This window comes from Osmerus eperlanus, unplaced genomic scaffold, assembly GCF_963692335.1.
Source record: "Osmerus eperlanus unplaced genomic scaffold, fOsmEpe2.1 SCAFFOLD_139, whole genome shotgun sequence".
Lineage (NCBI taxonomy): Eukaryota > Metazoa > Chordata > Actinopteri > Osmeriformes > Osmeridae > Osmerus > Osmerus eperlanus.
Window position 1 is genome coordinate 33473 of NW_026911588.1, and position 26743 is coordinate 60215.

At 47.7% G+C, this 26743-nt stretch overlaps 2 protein-coding genes and 1 pseudogene across 5 annotated transcripts; 1 reads left to right on the forward strand and 2 right to left on the reverse strand.

Annotated features, from left to right (window-relative positions):
* Positions 1–6341: 6341 nt before the first annotated feature.
* Positions 6342–14770, reverse strand: LOC134016294 (synaptogyrin-1-like). 2 transcript variants are annotated; one of them, XM_062455683.1, is made up of 4 exons: positions 14386–14769; positions 8378–8615; positions 7771–7916; positions 6342–6533 (listed from the first exon to the last, which is right to left on the reverse strand). In XM_062455683.1, the coding sequence occupies exons 1-4, from the start codon at positions 14482–14484 to the stop codon at positions 6342–6344; spliced, it is 675 nt and encodes a 224-aa protein (XP_062311667.1). In that variant the 5' UTR covers positions 14485–14769. The 2 variants fall into 2 exon arrangements, with proteins under 2 accessions (XP_062311667.1, XP_062311668.1); XM_062455684.1 differs by having other exon boundaries at positions 6396–7513; positions 14386–14770.
* An 823-nt stretch (positions 14771–15593) lies between these two features.
* On the forward strand, positions 15594–19008 carry ift27 (intraflagellar transport 27 homolog (Chlamydomonas)). Of its 3 annotated transcripts, none has more exons than XM_062455687.1 (7): positions 15594–15720; positions 15989–16068; positions 17817–17876; positions 18092–18151; positions 18268–18385; positions 18533–18642; positions 18815–19008. In XM_062455687.1, the coding sequence occupies exons 2-7, from the start codon at positions 16024–16026 to the stop codon at positions 18911–18913; spliced, it is 492 nt and encodes a 163-aa protein (XP_062311671.1). In that variant the 5' UTR covers positions 15594–15720; positions 15989–16023; the 3' UTR covers positions 18914–19008. The 3 variants fall into 3 exon arrangements, with proteins under 3 accessions (XP_062311671.1, XP_062311669.1, XP_062311670.1); XM_062455685.1 differs by having other exon boundaries at positions 15681–15832; XM_062455686.1 differs by lacking the exons at positions 15594–15720; positions 15989–16068 and adding an exon at positions 17435–17785.
* Positions 19009–24600: 5592 nt separating this feature from the next.
* LOC134016293 (voltage-dependent calcium channel gamma-2 subunit-like) lies at positions 24601–25200 on the reverse strand (annotated as a pseudogene).
* Between the last annotated feature and the right edge of the window lie 1543 nt (positions 25201–26743).

The following is a 26743-nucleotide window of genomic DNA, read 5'->3' on the forward strand; positions in this document are numbered from 1 at the left end:
AGAACAATGTTCAGCACCACCCCTGTCAGTGACAGCAGAGACTAGTGAGTGACACACTCCAGCTACTGTTGGCTTCTGAGCTCCACACTTAGATCAGATGCAGTTAGACCACATCAGGAATAAAGGTGTTGTAGACAGCTGGGACAGACTGTAGGAGGTTGATAAAGGTTCTATCTTCATGTTTTAAAATAACTAAACAGTAACATTCAGAATAGATACAGACAGTAGAGCAACACAGAGAGAATAACTGTACCTGTAACAGAGAGAGTGACTCCTGGTTCACCAGCCCATTTCCCTTCTGGTTGGTCAGTAATAAACCTGAACTTGTACACAGAAGCATCTTTCTCTCTCAGGTCTGTAATCGTCAGGGTTGCTTCACTCTTGTTATCCCCACGGTACTGCACACGACCTGCATACTCTGGGTCCAGACTCAGGTCGTTGGGTTTATCCGTCCATGTGGTAAACCAGAATGTTTTACTGACTTTACCTTCGGGATAAGTATAGGAGCAGGACAGGTTCACTGATGAGCCTCTCAAGGCACAGACACTCTCCAGGGTGTAGGTCACTCCCCAGCCATGCTGACCCAGCACCACTGCAACACAGTCACACATCACCAGCACATTAGAGGAAGCACAAACCTACTGGCTCACATGCAGTGCTAGCAGAGGTGGTTCAGAGTTTTAGGTTACATTTAGTCATTTTACATTTACATTTTACATTTTAGTCATTTAGCAGACGCTCTTATCCAGAGCGACTTACAGTAAGTCAGGGACATTCCCCCCGAGGCAAGTAGGGTGAAGTGCCTTGCCCAAGGACACAACGTCAATTGGCATGACCGGGGAATCAAACCGGCAACCTTCTGATTGGTAGCCCGATTCCCTAACCGCTCTAACCGCTCAGCCACCTGACTTCTCAGGTTAGCTCCCTCAGGTGAGGGAAGGGCTTTAGCTCAGTGTGCTAAAACCCATCATGTCAGCATGTCTCATCAGACATGCTGACATGATGGGTTTCAACCCTGCCAGTTGATCACATGACTGCTAGTGTTGGTAGTATCAGAAGTGTGAATGGGGGTGTTCACACCTTTATGAAGTAGCTGAGTTTAGAGGAAAGGAGACCACAGAAGAGAGGTGTGACAACATAGACAGTACGGAGCACAAGTCTCAGTCCACCATCACAATACACCGTACCTCAGCAATTATGAACACCTAATATGTTTGGCCAAATACACAACATTTCTCAACAAAAAAGAGACAATTTTCATGAATACAAATATATTAACATATGTTAAATTAATTTGTGTCAGTGTTAGATAATGTGTTTTTCAAGAATACGTATCAACTGATTACAATATTTGATTGATAAACTTTGTTGGTTAAAGTAGACTTTTGGACCATAATTCTAATAAGGACTAAGAATAAAGGTAGATAAAGTTAAAGAAAGATACAGTGGGTCATAGATACCTGCCAAAGAGCAGAGGAAGACCACAAACACACTTCCTGTAGTTCTCAACTCCATAGCTGCATCACCACCCTGCAGTCTGACAGACACAACAGACGTCAACAAAACACACTAATAACTGAATACTTGTCCTGGTGTTCCTCTAATACAGAATACACACTAATAACTGAATACTTGTCCTGGTGTTCCTCTAATACAGAATACACACTAATAACTGAATACTTGTCCTGGTGTTCCTCTAATACAGAATACACACTAATAACTGAATACTTGTCCTGGTGTTCCTCTAATACAGAATACACACTAATAACTGAATACTTGTCCTGGTGTTCCTCTAATACAGAATACACACTAATAACTGAATACTTGTCCTGGTGTTCCTCTAATACAGAATACACACTAATAACTGAATACTTGTCCTGGTGTTCCTCTAATACAGAATACACACTAATAACTGAATACTTGTCCTGGTGTTCCTCTAATACAGAATACACACTAATAACTGAATACTTGTCCTGGTGTTCCTCTAATACAGAATACACACTAATAACTGAATACTTGTCCTGGTGTTCCTCTAATACAGAATACACACTAATAACTGAATACTTGTCCTGGTGTTCCTCTAATACAGAATACACACTAATAACTGAATACTTGTCCTGGTGTTCCTCTAATACAGAATACACACTAATAACTGAATACTTGTCTATTTTAGACTTTGCTATTGGCTCTCTCGCACCCAACAAGCTCATTACTATACATTTAAAGTGCTAAACCTTCATGAAAGTAAACGCAAACACAGGTGTGATTGGAACTTGTTTATAACCAGTATACAGTATGCATTATCTTCCTATTTATAGCAAGCCTCGTGTTAACAGAATAAAACATCAAACACAGCTATTTACCGCAAAATTAAAACATATTTAAACCTTAGTTAATACATATGAAATAACGCAAAAAACAATGAAGACAATTGTGTTTTTAAGACGCGTTCACGTCGATGTAACTTACAGAGAGGAAGGGAGGAGTGGGGTTGGTGGACTTGCTGGCAGTGTGTTGTTCTGAACAGTGAGTGTGAAGTCTGTGGTTGATGGTTCTAAGTACTCAGAATAAACAGTAAAGAAGCTCAGAGTACGGCTTCCTTCCTCTCCAGGACATTTACATGCTGTACAAGAATGACCGCTGCGCTGTCAAGATGGTTTTCCATTTCCTCATTCAAGGCTGTCTAATATCTTTAATCTTTTTATAATCCCAAAAGTCAAGTGCTACGTTTACTTGCTGCCCAAGCTGTGGTTGATAGTTTAAAACAGGGTCTATCACACACTCCAGGTTGGAGAGGGGGACAGATGGAGAGATGAGGGGGAAAGAGAAATAAACAGAGAGAAAGAAAGAGTATGTGTGAGAGAGGGGAAACAGAGAGACAGAAAAGAGAGTTGTGATCAGTAATGAGGTTGTGGTCTTGTGGCGAGAGGGCGAGAGATACACAGAGAGAGAGAAATGGTTGAGTGATACATAAGCATCATGGATCCTAGTTCATGTGTGAGTGCTTGGTGTGTCTCCCCAGGCTCCTCCTTCCTGAGGGGCTCCACTGTCTGAGTGTTCCATCCTCCTGTCCTACAGCTCCCCCTGCTGGCGGCCTGGAGACATTACAGCCTCACACCCAGAGGGCCTTGGAGCCAGTCCTGAACAGGAAGACATATTCTTCAACAAAGATGACACATTACAGTATAACACCTCTGGAACTCCTGCTGTGTGACGTGGTCCTCCCCTGCCCTCTGGTGGACAGGAGCAGGCAGTGCAGCCTGAAAGTCACTCAGGAAGAGACTGTCTCCTGCGTTCCCCCTGCCGGCCTCAAGGGGGCGACGTTTCCTCAGCGATCGGGAAAGAAAGAGGGGAGGGACGCGAGGGAGAAAGGGAGGTGGATAAGACGAGGATAAAAGAGGGAGAGAGAAAAGGGTTTTGATGAGAGTGCATTTTGTGATGTTTGACTTGGCCTGCACTGTGTTATAAGGTGTGTGTGTGTGTGAGGGATGAGGCGAGAGGGAGAGACGGAGGGATGAGGAGAGAGGGAGAGACGGAGGGATGAGGAGAGAGGGAGAGATGGAGGGATGAGGAGAGAGGGAGAGACGGAGGGATGAGGAGAGAGGGAGAGACGGAGGGATGAGGAGAGAGGGAGAGACGGAGGGATGAGGAGAGAGGGAGAGATGGAAGGATGAGGAGAGAGGGAGAAATGGAGGGATGAGGAGGAGAGAAAGAAAGAGGTAGCAAGAGAGTTTGGGGGGGAGGGAGGGAGATGGTTGAGGGTGGAGTAATAGAGTCATAGATTAAAAGCAACAGGAAAAAGCAAAAGAACAAAAGCAGATTTCATTGATCAGACTAAAACAGAAGAGCCTTGGTAAGGTAGACCGGGGAGAGGTCATAGGTCAGGGATGAAGTAGGAAAACTGTGGTTTTGTTTAATGATCTTAATGTGGTTGCCCTTGAAAATAACAAAGTTATCACCTAAACTGCTACCTACATTAACTGGACTTAAATACTTGAACTATTTCTGAACACTGTGCACAATATCATGAATGAATGAACTTAACAAAAATGTATTCGGTTTTGTTGTATAACCTATTTTATTGTTTTGTATTTGGACTTACTGTGTAAGAAGGATGTCAGTATATCTCGTATAATATTAGTAAAATTAGAGAGGGTAAAATGTATTGTGTTTGCAGACGCATGATTTCACCTCCAAACGCAGGTGCACAGGTTTCACTAATCGTGGTTATTTTGGCAATGTATCAAAACCCAGAAATGTGTGTGATCCAGAGAGAGCAGATGAGAGGTTTGTTTTGGAAACGGGACCAAAAGTGAAGTAAAAAGGCCACATAAAAAGGCCCTCCCCTTTTACAGTATTTTAAAAGAGCGTTTCCAAAACAAACCTCTCATCTGCTCTCTTTCTCTCTCGATCCGTGGGGTCTAAAATCAAACTGTTCCACTTAGCGCTCCCCCAAGAGGCCTGGAGCACTTCCGTTATGTAATCTGGATGCAGCGTTTTTCTGTTTGCATTTGTTTTTGTTTTGCATGCTTTCCTTTTTACAGCGCGTTTCTATATTTGCAGAGCGTTTATGTATTTGGTTGTGTTGTGTGTATTTGCAGCGCGTTTCTATATTTGCAGAGCGTTTCTATATTTGCAGAGCGTTTGCTGAATGCTGCACATGTGTTGTCCAATTAATAAAGATGTTTCTTAATTTGCTTGTGTTTTGTCTATTTGCATGTGTTTTCTTAAATTTCAGGGCGTTTGCACATGTCGGCCACCATACTAAGGCATAGCTATATAAAAGCATCCAAAAACAGCATGTCATGGAATCTTTAAGTAAAGATATGTTCGTCAAATGTATCATTGTGGTCAAAACGTGCATAGGAAACCACTGGCATGTTTTCCTTCCTTGTAGGCCTGTTTGTAAAGCTATTTGTGTATAAACATCACCATCTCCTCAATCGAAATTGCCATAAAAAATAGTTTTCACCGCTGTTAAAAAGCACAATAGGTTTCACATGAGTTTACTACTACCACAGATCAAGAACAAAGACAAGATTTAGATGTTTCTTTAGTCAGTTATTTTATTGACTTTTATTGATTAAAGTTCATCACGTCAAAAAACTTTTTTTTTACACCATCTTTATTTGTTTTGTTGCTGCTTATTGGAACACACCAAGAAGAAAAAGACCACACAAATCTACAACTACACTTAATAATAGTTCATATAGTTTGTTCGTTTTTTGTTGTTTTTTTTTCCATAATATTTTCATAGTAATTATTATCCCAAAATAAAAACATCTCGATAACCTGAAATGATGTCATGGAAGAGGTAGCCAAGGTTACCACTCCTTTTATCTGATAATGTTGTTACACATTTTCGTACACACTATTTTATAACTAGCATTATGATAATGCCCTAAAATAGAGACGTGTCTTCTTTTCAAACACCCCTATAGATTGAATTACAGATTTACAATATGTAAAGAGCGAGTGAGATAGATAAATAGATTGATAGATTATATATATATATATAGATACAGCAGATGTCAGACACTTTGGAGAAATGTGTATATTTCATGTTCTTGTATGAATTTATCTATGCCTGAATTAGCGTTTCATTATCTAGGATTTCCTCTGCAGATTCAAAGTATGCATACTTTATAGGTGTCCTCTGAGTGTTCACCGCAAGGTATACTCATTTTAATAATGTATTCAATCAACAACCACTTTTACTTTGTTAGGTAACAACCAAACGGATAAATGAAGCGAAACCATTGAGTAGTCTGCTCTGAAACAACTGAACCAAAAGAAGCTCTGGGCTGAAATGTTAATTTCAAAACTGAAATATTGTTAGGGGCTTCAGGAGCCCTGATGTTGGTGGTTTGCCTGACTTGTTGCTAAGGGAACGTGTGTGTTTTGTCCTCTATCATTTAAATGTGGTTGGCAGTTAGCACTAAGGTTAAATAAATGATCAGAGAATCGGAAACTATTGTTTAAATGTTACAGCCAATACGCGCACACACACTACACGTTATTACTCATTATAGAAGACTGACACACACACACTCATAACATACGCTTTGATGGTCTTATTTTGACTCTGGGGGTCTGATTGAGTATCATAAAATAAATCAAGTATATTCTACGTTTGTGTGTGTGTGTAGGTGTTTGTGCGTGTGTTCGCATGTGTTTACCCTAAAAGACAACAAGAATGAAGGCAAACTGGTCACAAGTGTTTAGCTTCACGATGAACACATTCTCCTCACCCCTGACACGCCGACCAATGTCTAACACTGTTCTAACTTCAATCCTCACCCCCCCCCCCCCCACACACAACTCCTTCACCCCCGCCCCCCTCAGTAGTCCCCTCTCTGGTACCCCCCTGTCCCGTCGGCCTCTCCAGGCCCCCCCACGGGGCTGTCCTCCCCCCCACTGAAGGCAGTGTAGGGGGCGGCCGCCGCGTCCTGGCTGGGGTCGGTGTAGTCCCCAAACAGGGCCGAGTCGGCCCCCAGCTGGTACCTCTGGTAGGCCAGGAAGGACTGTGCCGCCTGGGGGGGGGGGGGGGGGGGGCAAGGGCAGGGTTTGGGGAGGAAGGTTAGGGGGGTGTTGTTGGGGAAGGAGGCCGGAAGAGGTTGAGAAGGAAGTAGAGTAGAGTAGGGGGGGCAGGTAGAGGAGGAGAGAGGGAGGTAGAGGAGGAGGGAGGGAGGTAGAGGAGGAGGGAGGGAGGTAGAGGAGGAGGGAAGGAGGGATGGTGAAGGAGGACAGAAATGAAAGAGAAAGGGAGGGAAGCAAAGGAATTAGTTAGCAGGAATGCAACGGTGGATGCTTGTATTAGTCTGCTGTTAGGTACCACAGCAGCAGAGAAATCAGAGAGAGGAAGCAAGTATGTCAACAACAATAACAACAACAACAAGCAACAACAACAAACAACAACAACGATCCAAGTGGCTGTCTTGATAAGGTGAGGCTAACCTGATATTAGCAAGGGAGTATACACACATACACACACACACATCATACGTGTACACAAAGAGACACACACAGAGACAGACACACCCACTTGCAGAACTAATAGAACTCTCACGACGGAACGCTGGTGATTTAAACCCTAACTGTCATTGGGTTTTATGGTGTGAAACGGCAGCGTGTCATTGGCTGTCCAGATTTATGGGTGTGGCTCGGCTGGTCGGACACCGCAGCACCTGTGTCTCACAGCAGAACGGTGGTTACCATAGCAACACACCCTCACACGCACAGACAGACACAGGCAAGCAGACAGACAGACAGACAGCCAGGCACACAGACAGGGTGACAGGGTGACAGAGGGAAGGGGGGCTGTGGATAGAACAGCCAGGTTAATCAGAGGTGTATTGTATCAGAGGGAGGGGGGGCTGTGGAGAGAACAGCCAGGTTAATCAGAGGTGTATTATATCAGAGGGAGGGAGGGCTGAGGGGTGAACAGCTTGTTGTACTCCTCTTCAAACGACACACTCTTTAATCTCTCCAGAGAGAAGAGAGTGAGAGCACCCTGGAGACAAACAAGAATGGAAGAAAGACAAAGGAGTGAACACAAAAACAAAAACTACAAATGAGGACAAAGAAGGAAACTATAGGATATGGAAAAGGTAGCCAAAAAAAAAAAAAAAAAAAATATATATATATTGATATTGATGACGAAGACTGAGACCCGAGAGAAAGGGATGACAACACGAAGGCTGTGCCTCATCCGTGCCCGGGTGAGAGCGCGGGGGGGGGGGGGGGGGTGAGAGAGGGGTGGGTGCCTACCCAGGTGAAGATGGAGAAGAAGGAGAAGGTGATGGCTGCTCTGGCCGCGTCCCCGCCCTCCCTCAGGGGGTTGTCCTCCGGCTTGGACACCTGCCACTGGTTGGCCAGGAAACAGAACCCCACAAACCACATGAAGGACCAGAAGGCTGCAGAGAGAGGAGAGAGAGAGGGGGGAGAGGGGGGGAGGGAGAGAGTGAGTGAGAGAAAGAAAGAGAGAGAGAGAAGGAGATGGGGAGAGAGAGGGGGGGAGAGAGGGGGGAGTGGGAGGGAGGGAGAGAGAGAGTGAGTGAGAGAAAGAAAGAGAGAGAGAAGGAAATGGGGAGAGAGAGCGAGAGAAGGAGATGGGGAGAGAGAGAGAGAGAGAGAGAGAGAGAGAGAGAGAGAGAGAGAGAGAGAGAGAGAGAGAGAGGGGTTATGAGCGAGTGCGACAGAGGTAATTGCAGAGCAATAGCAAGCATAGCAAGAATGATAGAGAGAGATTTAGACAAAAAAAAAACAGAGAGAGACTCTATGCTAGCCTGTCGCATCCCACTTGGCAACCTGTTACTACAGCAACTATCACCTAACTCCCTCCCCCCCTCTCTCCAAAAGGTCAGGGGTCAGCTACCTGACACGCCCACGTCGGCCAGCACGGCCTTCTTCCTGTCCTTGACGCTGCTGATCTGGGGGAAGCGTATGTCCACCGCCAGGAACGCCATGCAGCACAGGAAGGCCAGCGTCCCCATGGCGACGCCATAGTTACAGGCGTTCTGGTTGCGGTTGAAGATGCAGAACTCCTCCACCTCGTCCGGCCGGTTCACGTAGCCCTCGTTGGCGATGCAGCCGAAGATGACGATGGAGAAGAGCTGGGGGGGGGGGAGAGGGGAAGAGAGGGGGGAGGGAAGGAGAGGAAGGAGGAAAAGAGAGGAGAGGAGGGGGAAGAGAGGGAAGAGAGGAGGGAGGGGAGGAGAGGGGGGAGGGTGAAAGGACGGAGGCAGGGGTACAGAGTTACTCCATCTTCACTGAACAACAGTCACTACCTCATCTGAAAAACATTACCGCTGATTGTAATTGAGTTAAAAAACGTTTGGTTTCATCCCTCCATCCTTGTCCTTTCTCTCCTTTCCCTATCTGGCCTTCCTCATCTCTCTCCCTCTCACTTTCCCCTCTCTCTCCCTCTCACTTTCCCCTCTCTCCCTCTCACTTTCCCCTCTCTCTCCCTCTCACTTCCTCATCTCTCTCCCTCTCACTTTCCCCTCTCTCTCCCTCTCACTTTCCCCTCTTTCTCCCTCTCACTTTCCCCTCTCTCTCCCTCTCACTTCCTCATCTCTCTCCCTCTCACTTTCCCCTCTCTCTCCCTCTCACTTTCCCCTCTCTCTCCCTCTCACTTCCTCATCTCTCTCCCTCTCACTTTCCCCTCTCTCTCCCTCTCACTTCCTCATCTCTCTCCCTCTCACTTTCCCCTCTCTCTCTCCTCTCTTAAGAACTGGTCTCTCTGCTCGCATGTAAGTGGTCTTTGGGGACAGTGACATATATAGAGAGATGGGAAGAGGGAGGGAGGCATGCAAGAACACAGCCATCCTCCCTTACCCTTCCTATATCAGTGTGGAAGAGAGGAGGAGAGGAGGAGAAATAGAAGCAGAGCTATTTTTAAAGGCACGGCATCTCTCCTCTCCTCTCTCTCTCTATCCCTTGTTACTGGTCTCGCTCCAGCCCCGGGGCTCTCTCCTCTCACTCACTCACTCTCTCTCTCCTCTCACTCATTCACTCACTCTCTCGCTCTCTCTCTCCCTCTCTCTCTCTCTCTCTCTCTCTCTCTCTCACTCATCTTATTTCTGTACATTTGCCCTTTAATTCCCTCATCATTTTAGTGTTAGCCTCCATCCTGTGGTGTAGCCTCCATCCTGGGCTGTTACGAATACAAACGTTTGTACCCAAGCAGATCAAAGCAAAGCATGCTGGGTCGTCTCCACCCTGGAAACAGTTTGTCTAGAATCTCACCTGACAAACATGGAAAGTCCCCAGTAGATGTGTGTGTGTGTGTGTGTGTGTGTGGCAGAGACTGTGGGTTGTGTGAGACTGTGAGTGTGTACATGTGGGTGAAGTGCATCTGGGAGTGTACGCGTGTGTGTGAGAATGTGTGTTTGTGTGAGAGTGCATAAATGCATACGTGTGTGTGTACATGAGAGAGTGTATGTATGTATGTGTGTGTTTGTGTGTACATGAGAGTGTGTGTGTGTGTGTGTATGTATGTGTGTGTGTCTAGGGATTTCCCCATGTTTTAATTAGACCCTTACTGTGACACTGAAAGACCCCCTGGAGTGGTCCACTCTGATTCCCCATGATGCAAACACACACACACACTCCAACATTTCGGATCAAATAAAATAATGATTTGTTGGAAAGCATGACGGAGAACTTGATTGGGTTAGAAAACACTCTGTATAGAATTGTATTAGCCAATCACATGGCAGAATTCATATTGAGTTACCGGGCTATTTATTCATACCGAGAGGAGAGACACAACAGCTGGTATCTCCTGTGGGTCAGCGTTAGAAATGCCCTTCAGTTCACAATGTCAAGCTCTCTCTCTCTCTTGTCTCTCCCTCTCTCTCTATTATATCTCTCTACTCCTTCCCTCTTTCTCTTTCTATGCCTGCCCTCCCTCCCCTTCTCTATCAGTCCTAAATCCCCCATCTCTCTCTTCTGAGTGTGTGTGTGTGTCAGGATGAATGCAGGCATTGTGAAGACCACCACGAGGCTCTCAATGGCTTGTGACACTCCCAAGGCTGCTTTAAACACACACATTAGACTCACAGAGAAGTTACTTAGGTTAGCGTGTGTGCGCGTGCCCGAGAGAGAGAGAGAAAGTTGAGAAAGCAAGGTGTGTATGCACTGCATGCCTATATGTGTGTTTACATTCCTTACATATGTATCTATACCAAACACGCCTACATATCTAGACCTAGTCAGGAAACTGGGCGATAGGAACATAATATACTAACTATTATTCCAAACCATAGATCCACATAGACAATCAGAGCTGTTTGTCTGTGGATATCCCATGTCCTATTGAGGCTGAGCTTTGGAGTCTGAAAGGCCCCAGCACAGCTAGTCTAGCCTGGCTGGGATGAATCATTTACACAGCTCACACACACACTACAGCGCTGTACACTTCTGCAGCTTTACACAACTCACACACACACTACAGCGCTGTACACTTCTGCTGAATGGAAACGACTGCTGTTGTTACCTGAGGACGTCTCATGTCGCTCCGTCACACACTCAAAGATACACATTCACTCACACATAAGTAGGCACACACACACACACACTTACTCACTCACTAATAAACAAACTAACAAACAGATACGCACACACACACACTAACAAACACATGCCATTTCACTCTCTTTGCCAGCTCAATCTGAATCTTTCCTCATGGCTGTCACCAGAAGGTTTACCTGACCTGGCACTGGCAATACCATCTGGTGTGTGTGTGTGTGTGTGTGTGTGTGTGCGTGTGTGTAAGTGCAGGGGATCGGAGGGTGAAACACCAGTAAGTGTGATTTGTGTACTGGGTTTACAATGTGAAGGACAGAAGGAAGGGAGACATAGACAGGGGTGGGGGGGAGAGAGATACAGGGGTGGAGGGGGAGAGAGAGACAGGGGTGGGGGGGGGAGAGAGAGACAGGGGTGGGTGGGGGAGAGAGAGACAGGGGTGGGGGGGGAGAGAGAGACAGGGGTGGAGGGGGAGAGAGAGACAGGGGTGGGGGGGAGAGAGAGACAGGGGTGGAGGGGGAGAGAGAGATGGAAGACTGGTTCAAGGATAAAGACAATACCAAGGGTAAATAGAATAAAGCGCCACACACACACACATGCATAGACGCACACACACACAAACTGTTCTCTTGTCTTTTGAACTCAATGCTCTCTGATTTCTCTTTGATATCTTCTTGATTCATCTCTATCCTTCTTATACATCCCCCTCTACTAATTAATCCCTCTCTCCATCTCTACAGCTCCATCTCTACAGCTCCATCTCTCTCTCCATCTCTACAGCTCCATCTCTCTCTCCATCTCTCTCTCCATCTCTACAGCTCCATCTCTCTCTCCATCTCTACAGCTCCATCTCTCTCTCCATCTCTACAGCTCCATCTCTCTATCTATATCTCTCTCTCCATCTCTACAGCTCCATCTCTCTCTACATCTCTACAGCTGCATCTCTCTATCTATATCTCTCTCTCCATCTCTACAGCTCCATCTCTCTATCTATATCTCTCTCTCCATCTCTACAGCTCCATCTCTCTCTACATCTCTACAGCTCCATCTCTCTATCTATATCTCTCTCTCCATCTCTACAGCTCCATCTCTCTCTCCATCTCTACAGCTATTCTGTTTCAAACTGTACCGTCTAGAATTCTAGAATTCCAGCACCATGACACTAAACACACGACAACAATGTGCCATTAAATAGTGTGTGTGTGTGTGTGTGTGCGTGCACACTGTATATCTTTGTGTGTGTTTATACTCTTTCACTGACCATTTGGCAGTGAGATGGCAGAATGTTTGTCAGTATGTGATGTATGTGTGTGTGTTTTGTCTGTTGTGTTCATATGTGTGTGTGTGAGTGAGTGTGCTGAACACACACATTGTATATCTTCTCTCAGCTCATGTATGTCCTTCCACACTCAACCTCCTGTATCCATCTGTTTCTCTCCCTCCCTCCCTCCCTCACCTCCCTCCCTCCCTCCCCCCTCCCTCCCTCTCCTGCTGGACTTTCTTCCACTCTTTCACACATAGAGAGCCTTACAAACAAACTGGCCAATCTCCCTGGGGCTCGACATACACACACACACACATACAACACACACATACAACAGACATACAACACACATGCACACTCTTTTCCATAATCATCACCCACACACATACAACACACAGCTTTCATGAGTCAGCGGAGGTGAGAGAGAGAGAGAGATAGATAGAGAGGTAGACAGAGAGAAAGAGAGAGTAAAGTAAATAGACGGATGAGTGTTTGATGAATGGAATTTGTCTCTCTTTGTCTCTCTTTGTCTCTCTCTGCAATGATCCTGAAACTCTATCACTGATCAGAATGGAGAATCTTCAGCACACACCCACACACACACACACACACACACACACACACATTGATCTGTTAGTCGCTGTGCATTATGGGAAAACAGCCTATAAGCAGAACATCTTTTGTTCTGGGGTCGTGGTTGTTACCATAGGTACCGAGTTTCTCTGAGGTCATCACAGGGGGCGGAGCCAGAGACAGACGACAGACAGCTAGTCCTCCGGGATATCTCAGTTCAGGAACTGAATTTGTCTGTGTATGATATGTCTGTGTGTGTGTGTGTGTGTATGTGTGTGTTGTGAATGTGTGTGCGTACGAATCTATGTGTGCGTGTGTGTACGTGTGTATGCATGTGGGGGTGCATGTCAGATTAGTGAACACAGCTGGCATGAAGGACTCCTCATCTATGGCAGTTTCATTTCACTATTACTGACGATAATACACACACACCCCCACCCACACACACCCACACAGAGCTGGGTCCTTAGGTAGGACTGATTGAGATTTCCTGTTTCTGTCTGTGTGGTACACCTGCTTTGCGATTTCAGACTTGCTGCTTAAAATCTAGGGCCCTCTGCTAAGACCCCTCAACACGCACACACACCTCTCCTATACCTCATTCCTATCTTCCTCCTCCTCATCTCTACAACTCCTTTCTTCCTCACATCCCTCCTCATCCTTCTCTTCTCTCACTCTCCTGCTCCTTGCTCCTATCCTCCATCCTTCTTTCAACTCCTTCCTAATCTATCTCCTAACCCATCTGCTGAGGGTGGTCTGCAGTCCAAGCCGAATACCCAGTTATCCAAAGCCTCGTGTCTGGCCCGTTAGTTGTACAAGCGCCATTCGACCTCGAGCTCATCCTCCCCGGTTAGTATCCTCGTGACTCTTGAGGTGCCTCTCCGCGAGCCGCTGTTTATTATGTCAGGCGCTGTCTGAGGGGGGAGCACACTTTGGACGTTTAACACCCACAAACAGGATATGTTTTGTGCTATGTTTTGAACATCGGTGCACGGTGCATGCAGTATTTGAAGGTTCAGACCCTACGGTTTAGTGTAAACATCGGAGAGAAAACAAACAAACGTGGGTTAGGCAGTGCGTGGCTCCGCTGCGCCTCGGCAAGGCCACGAGCATCCATCTACACTGTCCTCTACTTCCTTGTCTTAACACTTTGGGGAAGGAAAGCTAAAACACAATATCAACTGTGCACACTAAATAGACCTCGCCTTCGTGTAAAGTGATGAGATGTCATTGAAATATTACGTGTATGCCTTTTGTTGCCAATTATCGTGTATAACCTTCTCACTTTGTTCGTGAAGATGGCGAGACAAAAAAAAAAAAACATTAACGTAATTGATCTAACGCTGCACATTTCTTAAAAGCGCACGTGAGTGTCACGGCACGGTAACGGGAGAACGGGGACCGCCGCTCGCACATTCCAGTGAGCCACAACAGACGCTCGTCCACCGCGGGACCCCCGGTAATAAAACGGAAGGGTGGCCGCAGTCGCGAGGGCGTACGATAACTAGCCTACTCACCCATGAGACGATGCGGAGGATGGTTTGAGGTTGCTGGAAGAACGTCACCGGGTCGAAGGCTCCTCCGGCCTTGCCCGCTCCGTATGCCATTCCTTCCATGTTCTATTCGACTCTCAGTCAAGGCTTCAAATGCAGCGAGCACGGAGCGCTCTCCCAGTGGATTTTGACTCTGTTCCTGTTGACTGTTCCCGGTCGAATTGGTCCCCTGTCGCTTGGTCTCTCTGCCTTTTACAAAAGCCCTATATGTTTACCCTTTATGTTAGCCAAATCTCTGCTTGTCATCCGTAGCCATAGATATAGCTGTCTAGAATGTTTCTCTCTCTCTCTCTCTCTCTCTCTCTCTCTCTCTCTCTCTCTCTCTCTCTCTCTCTCTCTCTCTCTCTCTCTCTCTCTTTCTCTCTCTCTCTCTCACTGAGAGGGTGAGGACCGAAAAAGAAAGGAGGGGGTCGAGGCAGCAGAGAAGCGGGTGGCGAACGCATGAGCGCGCTTTCACTGCCAAGCCTGCGAGCATTCTCCGGTTAGAAATGTGTCCGTGCACGTAACCTCTCTCTCTCTCTCTCTCTCTCTCTCTCTCTCTCTCTCTCTCTCTCTCTCTCTCTCTCTCTCTCTCTCTCTCTCTCTCTCTCTCACACACACACACGCACACGCACTTACACACACACATGCACAATCACGAGGGTTACCCGCTCTTGCTCTAAGCCCAGGACCCGAGAGGAGTCATGTGCTGTCCATTTGTCAGAAGAGCAGGCGTTTAGGGAGCAAGGGAAAAATGACTTGACAATCCTACAATATAGAACACCACAGAGCCAACTGCCAGAAACGGCTTTAGCCATAAATACCCTGCATCAATCAAACGAGAGTCTGTGTACACTATAAAATAACAAATAAACAAACAGTAGCCTTGTTCACCAAATACAGGTTAACAATAGTTCACTGATATTTACTACATTCGTTTTTTTTCGTCCAATAGGCTAAGCCTGAAAACAATATACGTTGGCTAAAGTTTTAATTAGAATTTTCAGCCGAATAAATATGTTAGTTCAATTCCTTGAAATACAGATATTGACAACCTCTTATAAAAGTGCTAAAAGAACAGTTCAAAATGCTTTGCACTTTTAAATGCGGCAGGCAAAATGTTGCCCTCTAGCGGCGATACAGGGGAATAATAACATTGGGCTCATTTTGACGTCGGCGCACCTACGTTTCAACAACAGCCAATTACAGCGCAGCTGTCGCAGCTCCGCTCGGTGGTTGGACCAGTGGGGCAGCGCCACTGCGGTTGCTAGGATACGTGTCGTATCCATGTTGCCGAGGCGGAAGGAAGACATCTAATGTGTTTTCAAAATACAAACATCAAGTGTGCATTGTTTACCCCGTTTAATCGATAGCCATATCTCCAATATTTTCTCTGACATGGTGAAGTTGAGAGCGAGATGTATTCTCGTGGGTAAGAGTGCACTTTGAGAAAATGATGAGCTATTAGCAAACATTACAACCGAGTACAGTACCTACAAAGCTTAGCTACTACTAGTGCTAGTACTGTACTAGTTAGCCAGCTACTTAGTACCACCACTGTTATAAAATGGACCCTTTCTCTCGGCAGGAGACGCCGCAGTGGGGAAAACCGCCTTGTCACAGATGTTGCGTAGCGACGGAGCTCACTTCCAGAAAAACTACAGCATGGTAAGAACTGTAGCCTATGTATAACTAGCACATACAAAGATAATACAGCAACACATAGCTGGCTACGCGTCAGCAGGGAATTACACAAGATTTTTTGTTGCAGTAGGTAGACACGTCTACAATTAATATGACGCTAGCTGATGCATGCGTGGGCGCATGCCCCGTGATTACTGCTGCCAATGGTTTATTGATTTCCGTTGGACACATTTACGTGCACACTTGAACACCCCGCCCCCCTCCTCCTCCCTCTCTCATGTCCACTTGTAGGATGCAAATTGAGTTTGTTGGCGGAGCTGGGCAGGTTAGTCAAGTCTGTCCTGTGTGTGTGTGTGTGTGTGTGTGTGTGTGTGTGTGTGTGTGTGTGTGTGTGTGTGTGTGTGTGTGTGTGTGTGTGTGTGTGTGTGTGTGTGTGTGTGTGTGTGTGAGAGAGAGAGAGAGAGAGAGAGAGAGAGAGGCTGTGTCAGCAGTATTGGGGATCTGAAGTGACGGGAACATCGATAGTGAATACAGCAATGCTCAGGAAAGCCAATGTGCAGGTGCTTAAGGAGCACAACACACACACACACTGCATAACAACCACACTTAGTGTCAGTGTGTGTGTGTGTTTGCCAACCTGTGAGTACAAAAACATGGTAATTTATCAACATTGAAGCCAAACTTCCAAGTCGTTTCACAACTTTAGCCGGAAAGGCGGAAGGAAGGAGGGTAGAGGAAGAGAAGGAGGGATGAAGGAAGGAGTAGGAGAGTGGATGAAGGCAGGAGGGATGAAGAAGGAGGGTAGAGGAGGAGAAGGAGGGATGAAGAAGGAGGGTAGAGGAGGAGAAGGAGAGATGAAGGAGGGTAGAGGAGGAGAAGGAGGGATGAAGAAGGAGGGTAGAGGAGGAGAAGGGGGGATGAAGAAGGAGGGTAGAGGAGGAGAAGGAGGGATGAAGAAGGAGGGTAGAGGAGGAGAAGGAGGGATGAAGAAGGAAGGTAGAGGCGGTGCTCCGTTCACCGCACGTCCGTCTGTCTCCAGATGTTAGACGTTGGTCTCCCCCTCCTCGATCCTAAAGGGCTCTCAGTGACATTCCAGCAACGGAGAGAGAGGCCAGCCATGCATCACATCAACTTATTAACCCCCCCCCCTCTCTCTCTCTCTCTCTCTCTCTCTCTCTCTCTCTCTCTCTCTCTCTCTCTCTCTCTCTCTCTCTCTCTCTCTTTCACCTCTCTCCCTCTACTTGGGCCTCTAGTCTAACGAGTGGCTACTATGGAGAGAGACAGAGAGAGGGGGAGGGGGGCGAGATGTTCTGCTAGACTGCAGTGTTACATCGATGTGCTCCTAAGTGTCCGTGTTAGCAAACGCACATGTGCGTGCGTGCGTGTGTGGGCTGGGCTGCAGTGTCCTGTGTTAGTCACACTCTCCTGACCAGGGCTCCTATCAGCGGAGCGGTGCATGGTCTGGTTCCCTCCTCCAAGGTCACCCTGATCTCCTCACAACAGGACAGGGGATGCGTGCAGAGTGACAGCACCTTCGTTACACCGCCAGTAGGAACCTGACAGGGAAGTGTTGTGTCTTGTGACGTCTTCCTGATGGGTTGGGCTCTAGTGAAGACTCTAAACCATGGTTCTATAACCCTGCTCCTGGAGAGATACCCAGGGTTGCAGTGTCAAGTTGAACTTGCTAATGTTGTTTGGTGTTTCATGGTTGTCGTGGTTGTGTTCCATGGTTGTTATGGTTGTGTTTCATGGTTGTCATGGTTGTGTTCCAGACTGCAGGAGTGGAGCTGGTGGTGAAGTCAGTGAACATCCCAGAGACCAGTGACAGTGTGGTGAGTATATACCCCCCCCCCCTTCCTCCCCCACATCCGCCGCCCCCCCCCCCCCCCCTTCCTCCCCCGCATCCCTCCCCCCCATCTCCCCCCCCCCCCCCCCATCTCTTCCTCCTCACTCTTGAAATAATTCCCCGGTGTTAGGTTCTGTATCCATGACCAGTATGTGAGATAAAACGTTCTCTCTCTATATATATTTTTCTCTCTCCTTCCAGGAATTATACATCTTCGACTCTGCTGGGAGAGAAACATTTGTTGAAGCTTGTGAGAAAATGGTAAGGCCATCTCCGCACCTCTGACCTCCAACAAACACACACACACACACACACACACACACAGCTCTTTTCTTTGTGAAACCGAATTTCTCCTGCCACATCCCCTTCCTGGGTAGTGGGGCCAGCCGTCAGTGCTGTGCCTGGTCTACGATGTGAGCAGTGAGGTGTCCTTCAGCAGTTGCAGCCGCTGGATGGAGAGGGTGAGGGCCCACTGCCAGGGCCTGCAGGTCCCAGGTAGGACAGACCCTGGTCGGGCACACTTCTCCGCTCCGACATCCCCCCCTCTGGAGCTCTCCATGGATGTCTTTGAATGTGCGTTTCTCATCTTTTTTGATTGGGAGCATGTTCACCTGTGTGTGTGTGTGTGTGTGTGGTGTTCAGGGGTGCTGGTTGGGAACAAGTCGGACCTGTCGTCAAGGAGAGAGGTGGAGGCCTCCGTGGCCCAGGGGTGGGCCCAAAGCCAGGGGCTGGAGTACCACGAGACGTCCGCGGTGAGTGCACCCAAGTCTGGATACAACCCACGTATAATAGGTACCTGGTCCTGGAAACCCCATATATCCTCAGACAGACAGAAGTAGATGTTATCACATGAGTTTTGCTCACCGGACTTGCGTGCGCGCGTGTGTGCACCTGTGTGTGTGTGTGTTGTGTGTGTGTGTGTAGAAGGAGATGGAGAACTGTGAGGCTCCGTTCCTCAGCCTGGCCATGGCCTTCCATGCTCTCTACCAGGACAGACTTCAGACCATCCAGAGCCTCACCTAGAATGTTCCTGGAGGGTTCCATAGCCTGACCCGAAGGGTTCTAGAACCCGAGCCAGAAGGTTCTAGATTCCCACCCACACCCGTTCTACAGAACACCTAGAAGGTTCCTAAGCTAAAGACTTCAACAACCTGACCTGGAAGGTTAGATATATTTGATTCCTGTTGTGACTGACTGAATTTTTTGTATGGTTGAAAATAAAATAATTTTGTATGGTAAGAGTATTAATTGTCAGTTTATTCTCTCTCTCTCTTTCTCTTGCTCCCTCTCTCCTCCCCTGCTCCAGTATATGGCTTGACAGCTGGAACCGTCTCATCATTTCAATCATTTATAAGTGCGTCAGAGTCCTAACGCTCGTTACCAGACAGTAATTAGAGCTCTAATGAGCCTCCTCTAACGAGCCTCCTCTCATTCAGATGAGTTCAGCCTCCAGGCCTACCCGGCTGCTCTCCTGCTCCCGAGCACTTCAAACACCTACGCCAGGGTTATCCACATGCCAGGGTTATCCACACGCCAGGGTTATCCACACGCCAGGGTTATCCACACGCCAGGGTTATCCACACGCCAGGGTTATCTACACGCCAGGGTTATCCACACGCCAGGGTTATCCACACGCCAGGGTTATCTACACGCCAGGGTTATCCACACGCCAGGGTTATCCACACGCCAGGGTTATCCACACGCCAGGGTTATCCACACGCCAGGGTTATCCACATGCCAGGGTTATCTACACGCCAGGGTTATCTACACGCCAGGGTTATCTACACGCCAGGGTTATCCACACGCCAAGGCTATCTACACGTCAGGGTTATCTACGCTCCAAGGTTTCCTACTCTTGTTCTAGAAAGCACTCTCAACCTCAGGATGAACTGTATATCTTCTGTAAGGTTCCAGTGGAGCTGAAAGACACCTAGCAGTTAACGATCCTGTGTTATTCTGATGGCTGATCCTACCTGGGGAACATAGTGAGTTATTTAGAATATATCATTTAAAACCTTTTATCTACACACTCTACGGGGCATGCTTGGTTGTTAGTGAAGTGCATTCGCATTCAGTGAGGGGGTGCTTGTAATTATAGTGATTATGTGTGTGTGTCGCTGTGTATGCGTGTGTGTGGATTCAACACCCAGAGCATTGCTTTTAAACACGTATGGTTCTATTGAGTCTGGTCTGGTACAAACCTGTCTCTTTGTAGCGTTTCCATGACTATGTTAGACGATTTATATGTGGTTGTGTGTCAGTGCGTGTCTGTGGGAGAGGGGGTAATGGTGTATATTGCGTGCAGAATAAGTGTGAGTGTACGTGTGTGTGTGTGCCAGGAGCGTGCAAGGGAGACTAGGCTAATCCAAGCTACCTGGTGGTCTGTAGAGGAGCCCCTCGGCACTGGAGCCCTGGCACACACACACAAGCACATGCACACACCTCGACACACACACTGCCTGAATTAGTGCGAGGTCACCGTCTGGAGCAGGGAGTTTCGTCTCCTGACCATCTGCGACGAGCAGGATGGAGCCAGGAAGGTGTGTGTGTGTGATGAGAACTTCATCAAGTATGTCGATTTGGCCTCTACTAAAGGTAATCTTTCCAAGCTCATCTCAGCCAGATGTTTAATAAGACACAACTGTCAAAACACACACAAAACACACACACACACACACACACAAAAGTAGTACATGATCTTAAAACCTTCTAGAACACGGTGACACGACAGAGTTCTAAGCTTCGTCCCCCAGTCACTAAAGCTGGAGTAGCCTGCAGTGCTAGCACGCTAGTGTAGCTACACCATAGACAGCCACATGTAAGGACTGCATTGGTATTCTCCACATGTCCTCAAGCCAACAACTGCAGGTCTACAGCAGCTAGCCCTGCCTGCCTGCAGTACCACCACCTGCCACCAGAGGGAGACTGCAACTGTTGGTTTCCTGGCAGAAGAAGAACAGGCTGTATCTTGTAGACGTCATTACCTCATTGGCTGCATGTAGTCTTGTATGTTGTCAAAGTGATGGATTTTTTAATACCGGTCTTCAAATACAACTTGTTTGTTTCCTATTGTATACCTAGTGTATACCTGTTGATGAAGTCTACATGCACTAAATCTGTATAAAAGATAATTTAAAACTGCTTGTGTTTGTGTTCATTTGTGTGTGTGTGTTTGTGTTCATTTGTGTGTGTGTGTGTTTGTGTGTTCATGTTTGTGCGTTCATGTGTGTGTGTCCATGCGTGTGTGTCCATGTGTGTGTGTCCATGTGTGTGTGTGTGTACTGCGTACTGTGAGGTATTCTGTAGGTGGCTTCTCTGCAGTGCTTCAAAAGGGCACATACCCATGAGCGTACACACACGCACACACACACTGCTCTGTATTCATAAGACAACAGTGTGAGCTTATGACTGAGGTCCTGCTCATGCCCCTCCCTCCCTCCCTCCCTCCCTCCCTCCCTCCCTCCCTCCCTCCCTCCCTCCCTCCCTCCCTCCCTCCCTCCCTCCCTCCCTCCCTCCCTCCTTCAGACTGGAGGTATGGGGGATGTTCTATTGCCTCAAACTCCTCACGACCCAAAAAGCTGGTTAATTGCAGGTGAGGAAGGGAGCGACATATGGCTCCCCTCCCCCAACACAAGGAGCTGGAAATATCTGCAACGCCAACTAGTCATTACACCTAAAGCAACAAACTCCATTTAACATGACCATGTACTGTACATAGTCAATGTTGTACATTGTACACTTATCGTGTCGAACACTTGTTGCTTTCTCGTACCCAAAATGTAAAAATAAAAACCTAATACAATTCTCTGACAAAAGACTACTGATTTAAATTTAGGCTTTCAATTGAGGGGTTGAAACTAAGGTTGCTAGACAACAGTGTGTTTGGCGTTGCGTGTTCTGAGGGATCCGGTGTTCCGTGGTGATTGGTAACACTTCCTGTCTCGCGCTGCAGAACAGGAAGTTCTGAGACGCACGGCTGATGAATCACCAGAAGGGGGCAGCGTGGAGCCCGGACGCCTCCCCTGCTTCAGCTCTACCACCCCTCCCTCCTTCCCCTCAGACTGTGTGTGTGTGAGCGTGTAGGAGTGTGTGTTTGTGTGTGTGAGTTTGTGTGAGTGTGTATGTGTATGAGTGTGTGTGAGTGTGTGTGACTTTCTGTTTCTGTGCTCATGTGCATGCGTGCGTGTGTGCACAGTTGGGTGTGTGTGAAAGAGTGTGAGTGTTTGCACGCATGAGTGTATCTGAGTGTGTGTGTGTGTGTGCCACATTTACTGGGACACATAGAGGCCAATGCTCCAGATTTCAAATGTGACATTAATTCCACTGCTAATAGAATGACACAAGCAGCCAATAGACTGCCAGTATGAAGGAGGGATGTGGAGGATGGAGAGAGGATGAAGGGAAATAAAAGAGGGCAAAAGCACTCGCCTCGATCGTCTGCAGGGACTGAAACAAAGATGGGTGAATGGGCGAATTGATTCTATAATTCTCAGGAAAGAAAAGACAGATTGGAAAACAAAAATATACCTTCCGGAATCTCTTCAGAGAAACTCATCCCTCCACATCACCGACGACCTCACAACAGTCAGTTTAGAATGTTCTGGAACGTCCAGATCTGTTCTAGAAGGCACTTCCGTGCTGGTGTTCTATCTAGGACGCCGGTGTCTCACTGTGATACGTGATCGGCTCTCTGCAGACCCAAGGCATCAGTAACAAAGAGTGGTGTGAGGTGAACGTGAACCTTCTCGACCGAGTCTGGAAATAACCTGCCTTTGTCCTGCAGTGTCGCTCTGTTGATACTTAAGGTTTCCACAAACACACTCACACACTGTGACACAAATGCACACTGAGACACACACATTCAGGTGCCCAGATACACACACTTAGACACACTTTTTTACTGCAATATACACACACACACACGCTGCAACACACACTGTTATATTGAGAGACAGACACACACAGTGACACACACACTGCAACACACACTCACTCATGAAGGTCCCTAAGAGGGGTCCAGTTTTATTGATCATCATGGCGACTTGATTCATCCAAGATCAGGACCGTTCAGTTTTGGCACCTTGAAAGACATTAAGTGTTTTTTTTTTGTTGTAATTCTCAGTAAAACAACAAACAGCGTAACTCTGAAAACTCTGAAAACGAAAACAGGCGACTATGAGGCTGTGCGAGATAAAAATAAAATAAAATACGAATACTTATATGTAGAAATAAATGATTTCTGAAGAAGTCTTATACCCTTTGTGAAAAGCATAAAGAAGAGTCGCTGTTCCCCCTTCAATCAAGAGAAGTACACGTTACGTTAACATCCACATCTGCTCTCCGCCCCTCCTCGGGTACACTTTAGTATCTTACTTCAAAACGTTGGGTTTTCTCAAAAAGCAGATTGGATGGTTTTGATTAGCATGCATGTAAATTTCTAAATCGGTGAGCTGCTCCCTCACGTCAGTGTCTCTCTCTCTCTCTCTCTCTCTCTCTCTCTCTCTCTCTCTCTCTCTCTCTCTCTCTCTCTCTCTCTCTCTCTCTCAACACAAGAGTCTGTGTTTGTGTTATTCTTTTAGTCTTTTTTTTTTTAGCAAAGTCCCATGTTCTTTATGTCCGTTTAGGCTTGCCGTAGAATCCTCTTCTTCTGGCCAGAGGAGGAAGTGAAGCTGATGCTGGAGTCGCACGATTGTCCAGTTTTCAACTCCGAACAAAGATGGCCGCCGGGACCCTCAGTGAGAAGGCCAAAGAATTCTCTTAAATAATATGAAATTATCTAATACTAACTAACTGTCTGTTCACGTTTGCCAACTCTCACCCACACTTACTGTCACTTCCTGTCACCCCCTGTTGTCATGGCGTTGTTCTCCAAACCAATCACGATGAACCCAGCTTTCTGTTTTAGTTTCTATAATGACTTGAGTTAGATTATTCTTGTTTATCATCTGTGTTCTTTTTTATGTGCCAGGTAAAACCACCTGTTGTTGTATTAACATATATATATTTATATATAATGATATATAATTAATACATATATTAACTTATACGTCGGTTTTATTCCGATCAGGATTACCTCCCTGCTAAAAAAAACAATCCCAGTTCTTCACAGTATTGATGCAAAGAAATACAGAACTGAAATAGATACAGCAACTAAGTGAGGGGTGGAGGGGTGGAAGGGTGGAAGGGTGGAGGGGTGGAGGGGCAAAGAGGTGGAGGAGCGGAGGGGTGGAGGGGGGTTGTGTGATGGAGGGCGGGGTCACAGGTGGGAGAGGCTGTCCACAGCCCCTCAGTTAGACTGGCCAGAGAAATATAGACCTCAGTTTAGACTCACAGCCTGGCCTAACCCCACCCCTCCAAGCTCGCACACCTTTACAGACCCGGTACACCCCTCCTCTCCCCTGCTTCCGTTTCCTGGTTCCCCCTCCTCCCCTTCCCTATCTTTACAAACATGTTTAAAACGTTTCAAACAACGGTAGATGGGAAAATCATGCATTTTCATTTTTTTTCGTTTTCGTTTTGTTTTTGTCTGCTTTTTTTGGGGGGTCGTTCAAAGACTTTTTCTCTTTTTTTGCTCAACGTACAAACTGAGACGCTCATCTGATACCACAGCTGAACTCCACACGACCAGAACACTAGTTCCGCTCTGCTTCCCCCCTCCCTCCCTTCCTCCCCTCCCTCTCATCCCTCCCTCCCTTTGTCCCTCCATCCTCTCATCCCTCCCTCCCTCGCTCCGTCTCCCTCCTCCCGCCCAGCCTCAGGCGGGGGGGTGTGGCCCCTCATACCGGGGTGGTGCGTCGGTTGGCTGCATTTCCGTCCTTAAGGTCCTTGGGGAGGCAGTTATGGACCTGCAGGAAGTTGTGGTCCCTCTCCGTGGAGTCGTAGTTGCCCGGCGGCGACCCCGACGACCCCTTGAGCGTATCCCGCGGCAACGTGTACATGGAGAGCTCGGTGGAGGGCAGCGCCCCGAAGCCCTTCAGCCCCACAGGGGAGGCGTCGCGGGAGGGGGAGGGGTCCGTGGAGCGGGACGAGGACCGCGAGCGCCGCCGGTAGCGGTAGCGGTAGCTGGGGATGCGGGTGATGGCAGACGCCTGCAGGTAGTCGGCCGCCCGGGCGCCCACGCGGAGCTGCCGGTGCCCGGTCGATGAACATGTGCACGGCCAGCACGCCCACCATCTCGTCCATGATGAAGGAGAGCGCGCCGAAGTAGAAGGACCAGCCGTACGAGTAGCTGTTCTTCTTGCTGTCGCTCTTGGACGGGTCGCCCGCGTTGGCCGATATGTAGACAATGATGCCGATGATGTTGCTCAGGCCTGGGTGGGGCGAGGTGGAGGGGGGGGGGGGCGAGGTGGAGGAGGTGGGGGGGGAGGTGGAGGAGGGGCAGGAGGGGGAGGGGGGTCAGGGGAGAAGGGGAAGAAATTCAACATTTGTAATTTACACATATACGCACCCTTTTACCTCTCTCTTTCTCTTTCTCTCTCTCACACTTTCTGTCTCTTTCACTATTTCTTTTTGTGGAAGGTGGCAATTAGGGCATGTATCCTACAACGTATGTCCACACCCTCTCTCTCTCTCTCTCTCTCTCTCTCTACTTCTGTCTGTATGTCGATCGTTCAGTTCTGTGTAGTATGTCCCTCTCTGTCACCCCAGTCCTTCCACATCCATACCTGTGGTCCCTACATCTGTCCATCCATCTCTACGCCTCCCTCTCTCTTTCTCTCTCTCTCTCTCTCTCTCTCTCTCTCTCTCTCTCTCTCTCTCTCTCTCTCTCTCTCTCTCTCTCTCTCTCTCTCTCTCTCTGTCTCTGTCTCTGTCTCTGTCTCTCTCTCTCTCCTCTCTCTCTCTCTCTCTCTCTCTCTCTCTCTCTTCTCTCTCTCTCTCTCGCTCTCTCTCTCTCTCTCTCTCTCTCCCCTCTCCCTCTCCACCCTCTTCCCCTCTCTCTCTCCACCCTATCTCCCCTCTCTCTCGCTCCACCTCTCCCTCCCTTTCTTCTTAAAACTCTCTCCACCTCTCTTTCTTTCGCCGTCCGTCTCTCATCTGTTCTTCATTCCTACATTGGTGTTCCGTGGACGTGTGATTGGGATGGAGAGATGACATGAGAAGTGTGTCAGGACTCCTTATTTTTAGATACTAATCCCAATAGACTGCTCTAGCCTAGCAACAGGAAGGAATGGAGAGAGACAGGGAGAGAGAGAGATGGAGACAGAGAGGTAGAAAGAGAGAGATGGAGACAGGGAGAAGTAGAGAGAAAGTGCGAAAGAAAGAGATTGAGACAGAGAGGGGGAAGAGAGTGAGAGACATAGAGACAGAGGTAGAGAGGTAGAGAGAGAGAGAAAGAGAGAGAGAGAGAGAGAGAGGAGAGAGAGAGAAAGGGAGAGAAGAGGGGGAGAAAGAACGAAAGCGAAAGAGAGAGTGTGATGGAGAGGGATTTGTGTCTCTCACTTGCAGGGAGACTAGTTATCTGGCTCTGCACAGTAGGGCATGACCTAGAACCATCCCCCCTCCACACACACACACACACACACACACACACACACACACACACACACACACACACACACACACACACTGGCCTGGCTGTATGTGACCTGCTTTAGATAAGACTATCCTCCTCCTCTCTCTGTCTTCCTACAGCTGACCCTCCACATCCTCCACTTCCTCCTTTCCTCCACCTTTACCTCCGTCCCTCTTCCTCCATCCATCCCTCTCTCCTTCCCTCCGTCTCTCCTTGTATCCTTCCCTTCCTTCATCCCTCTGTCCTTCTCTCGCTCCTTTCCTCTCTATCTCCATCCCTTCATTCCTCTCTCTCTCCATCCCTCCCTCTCTGCTTATCTCCATTCCTCCTTCTCTTCATTC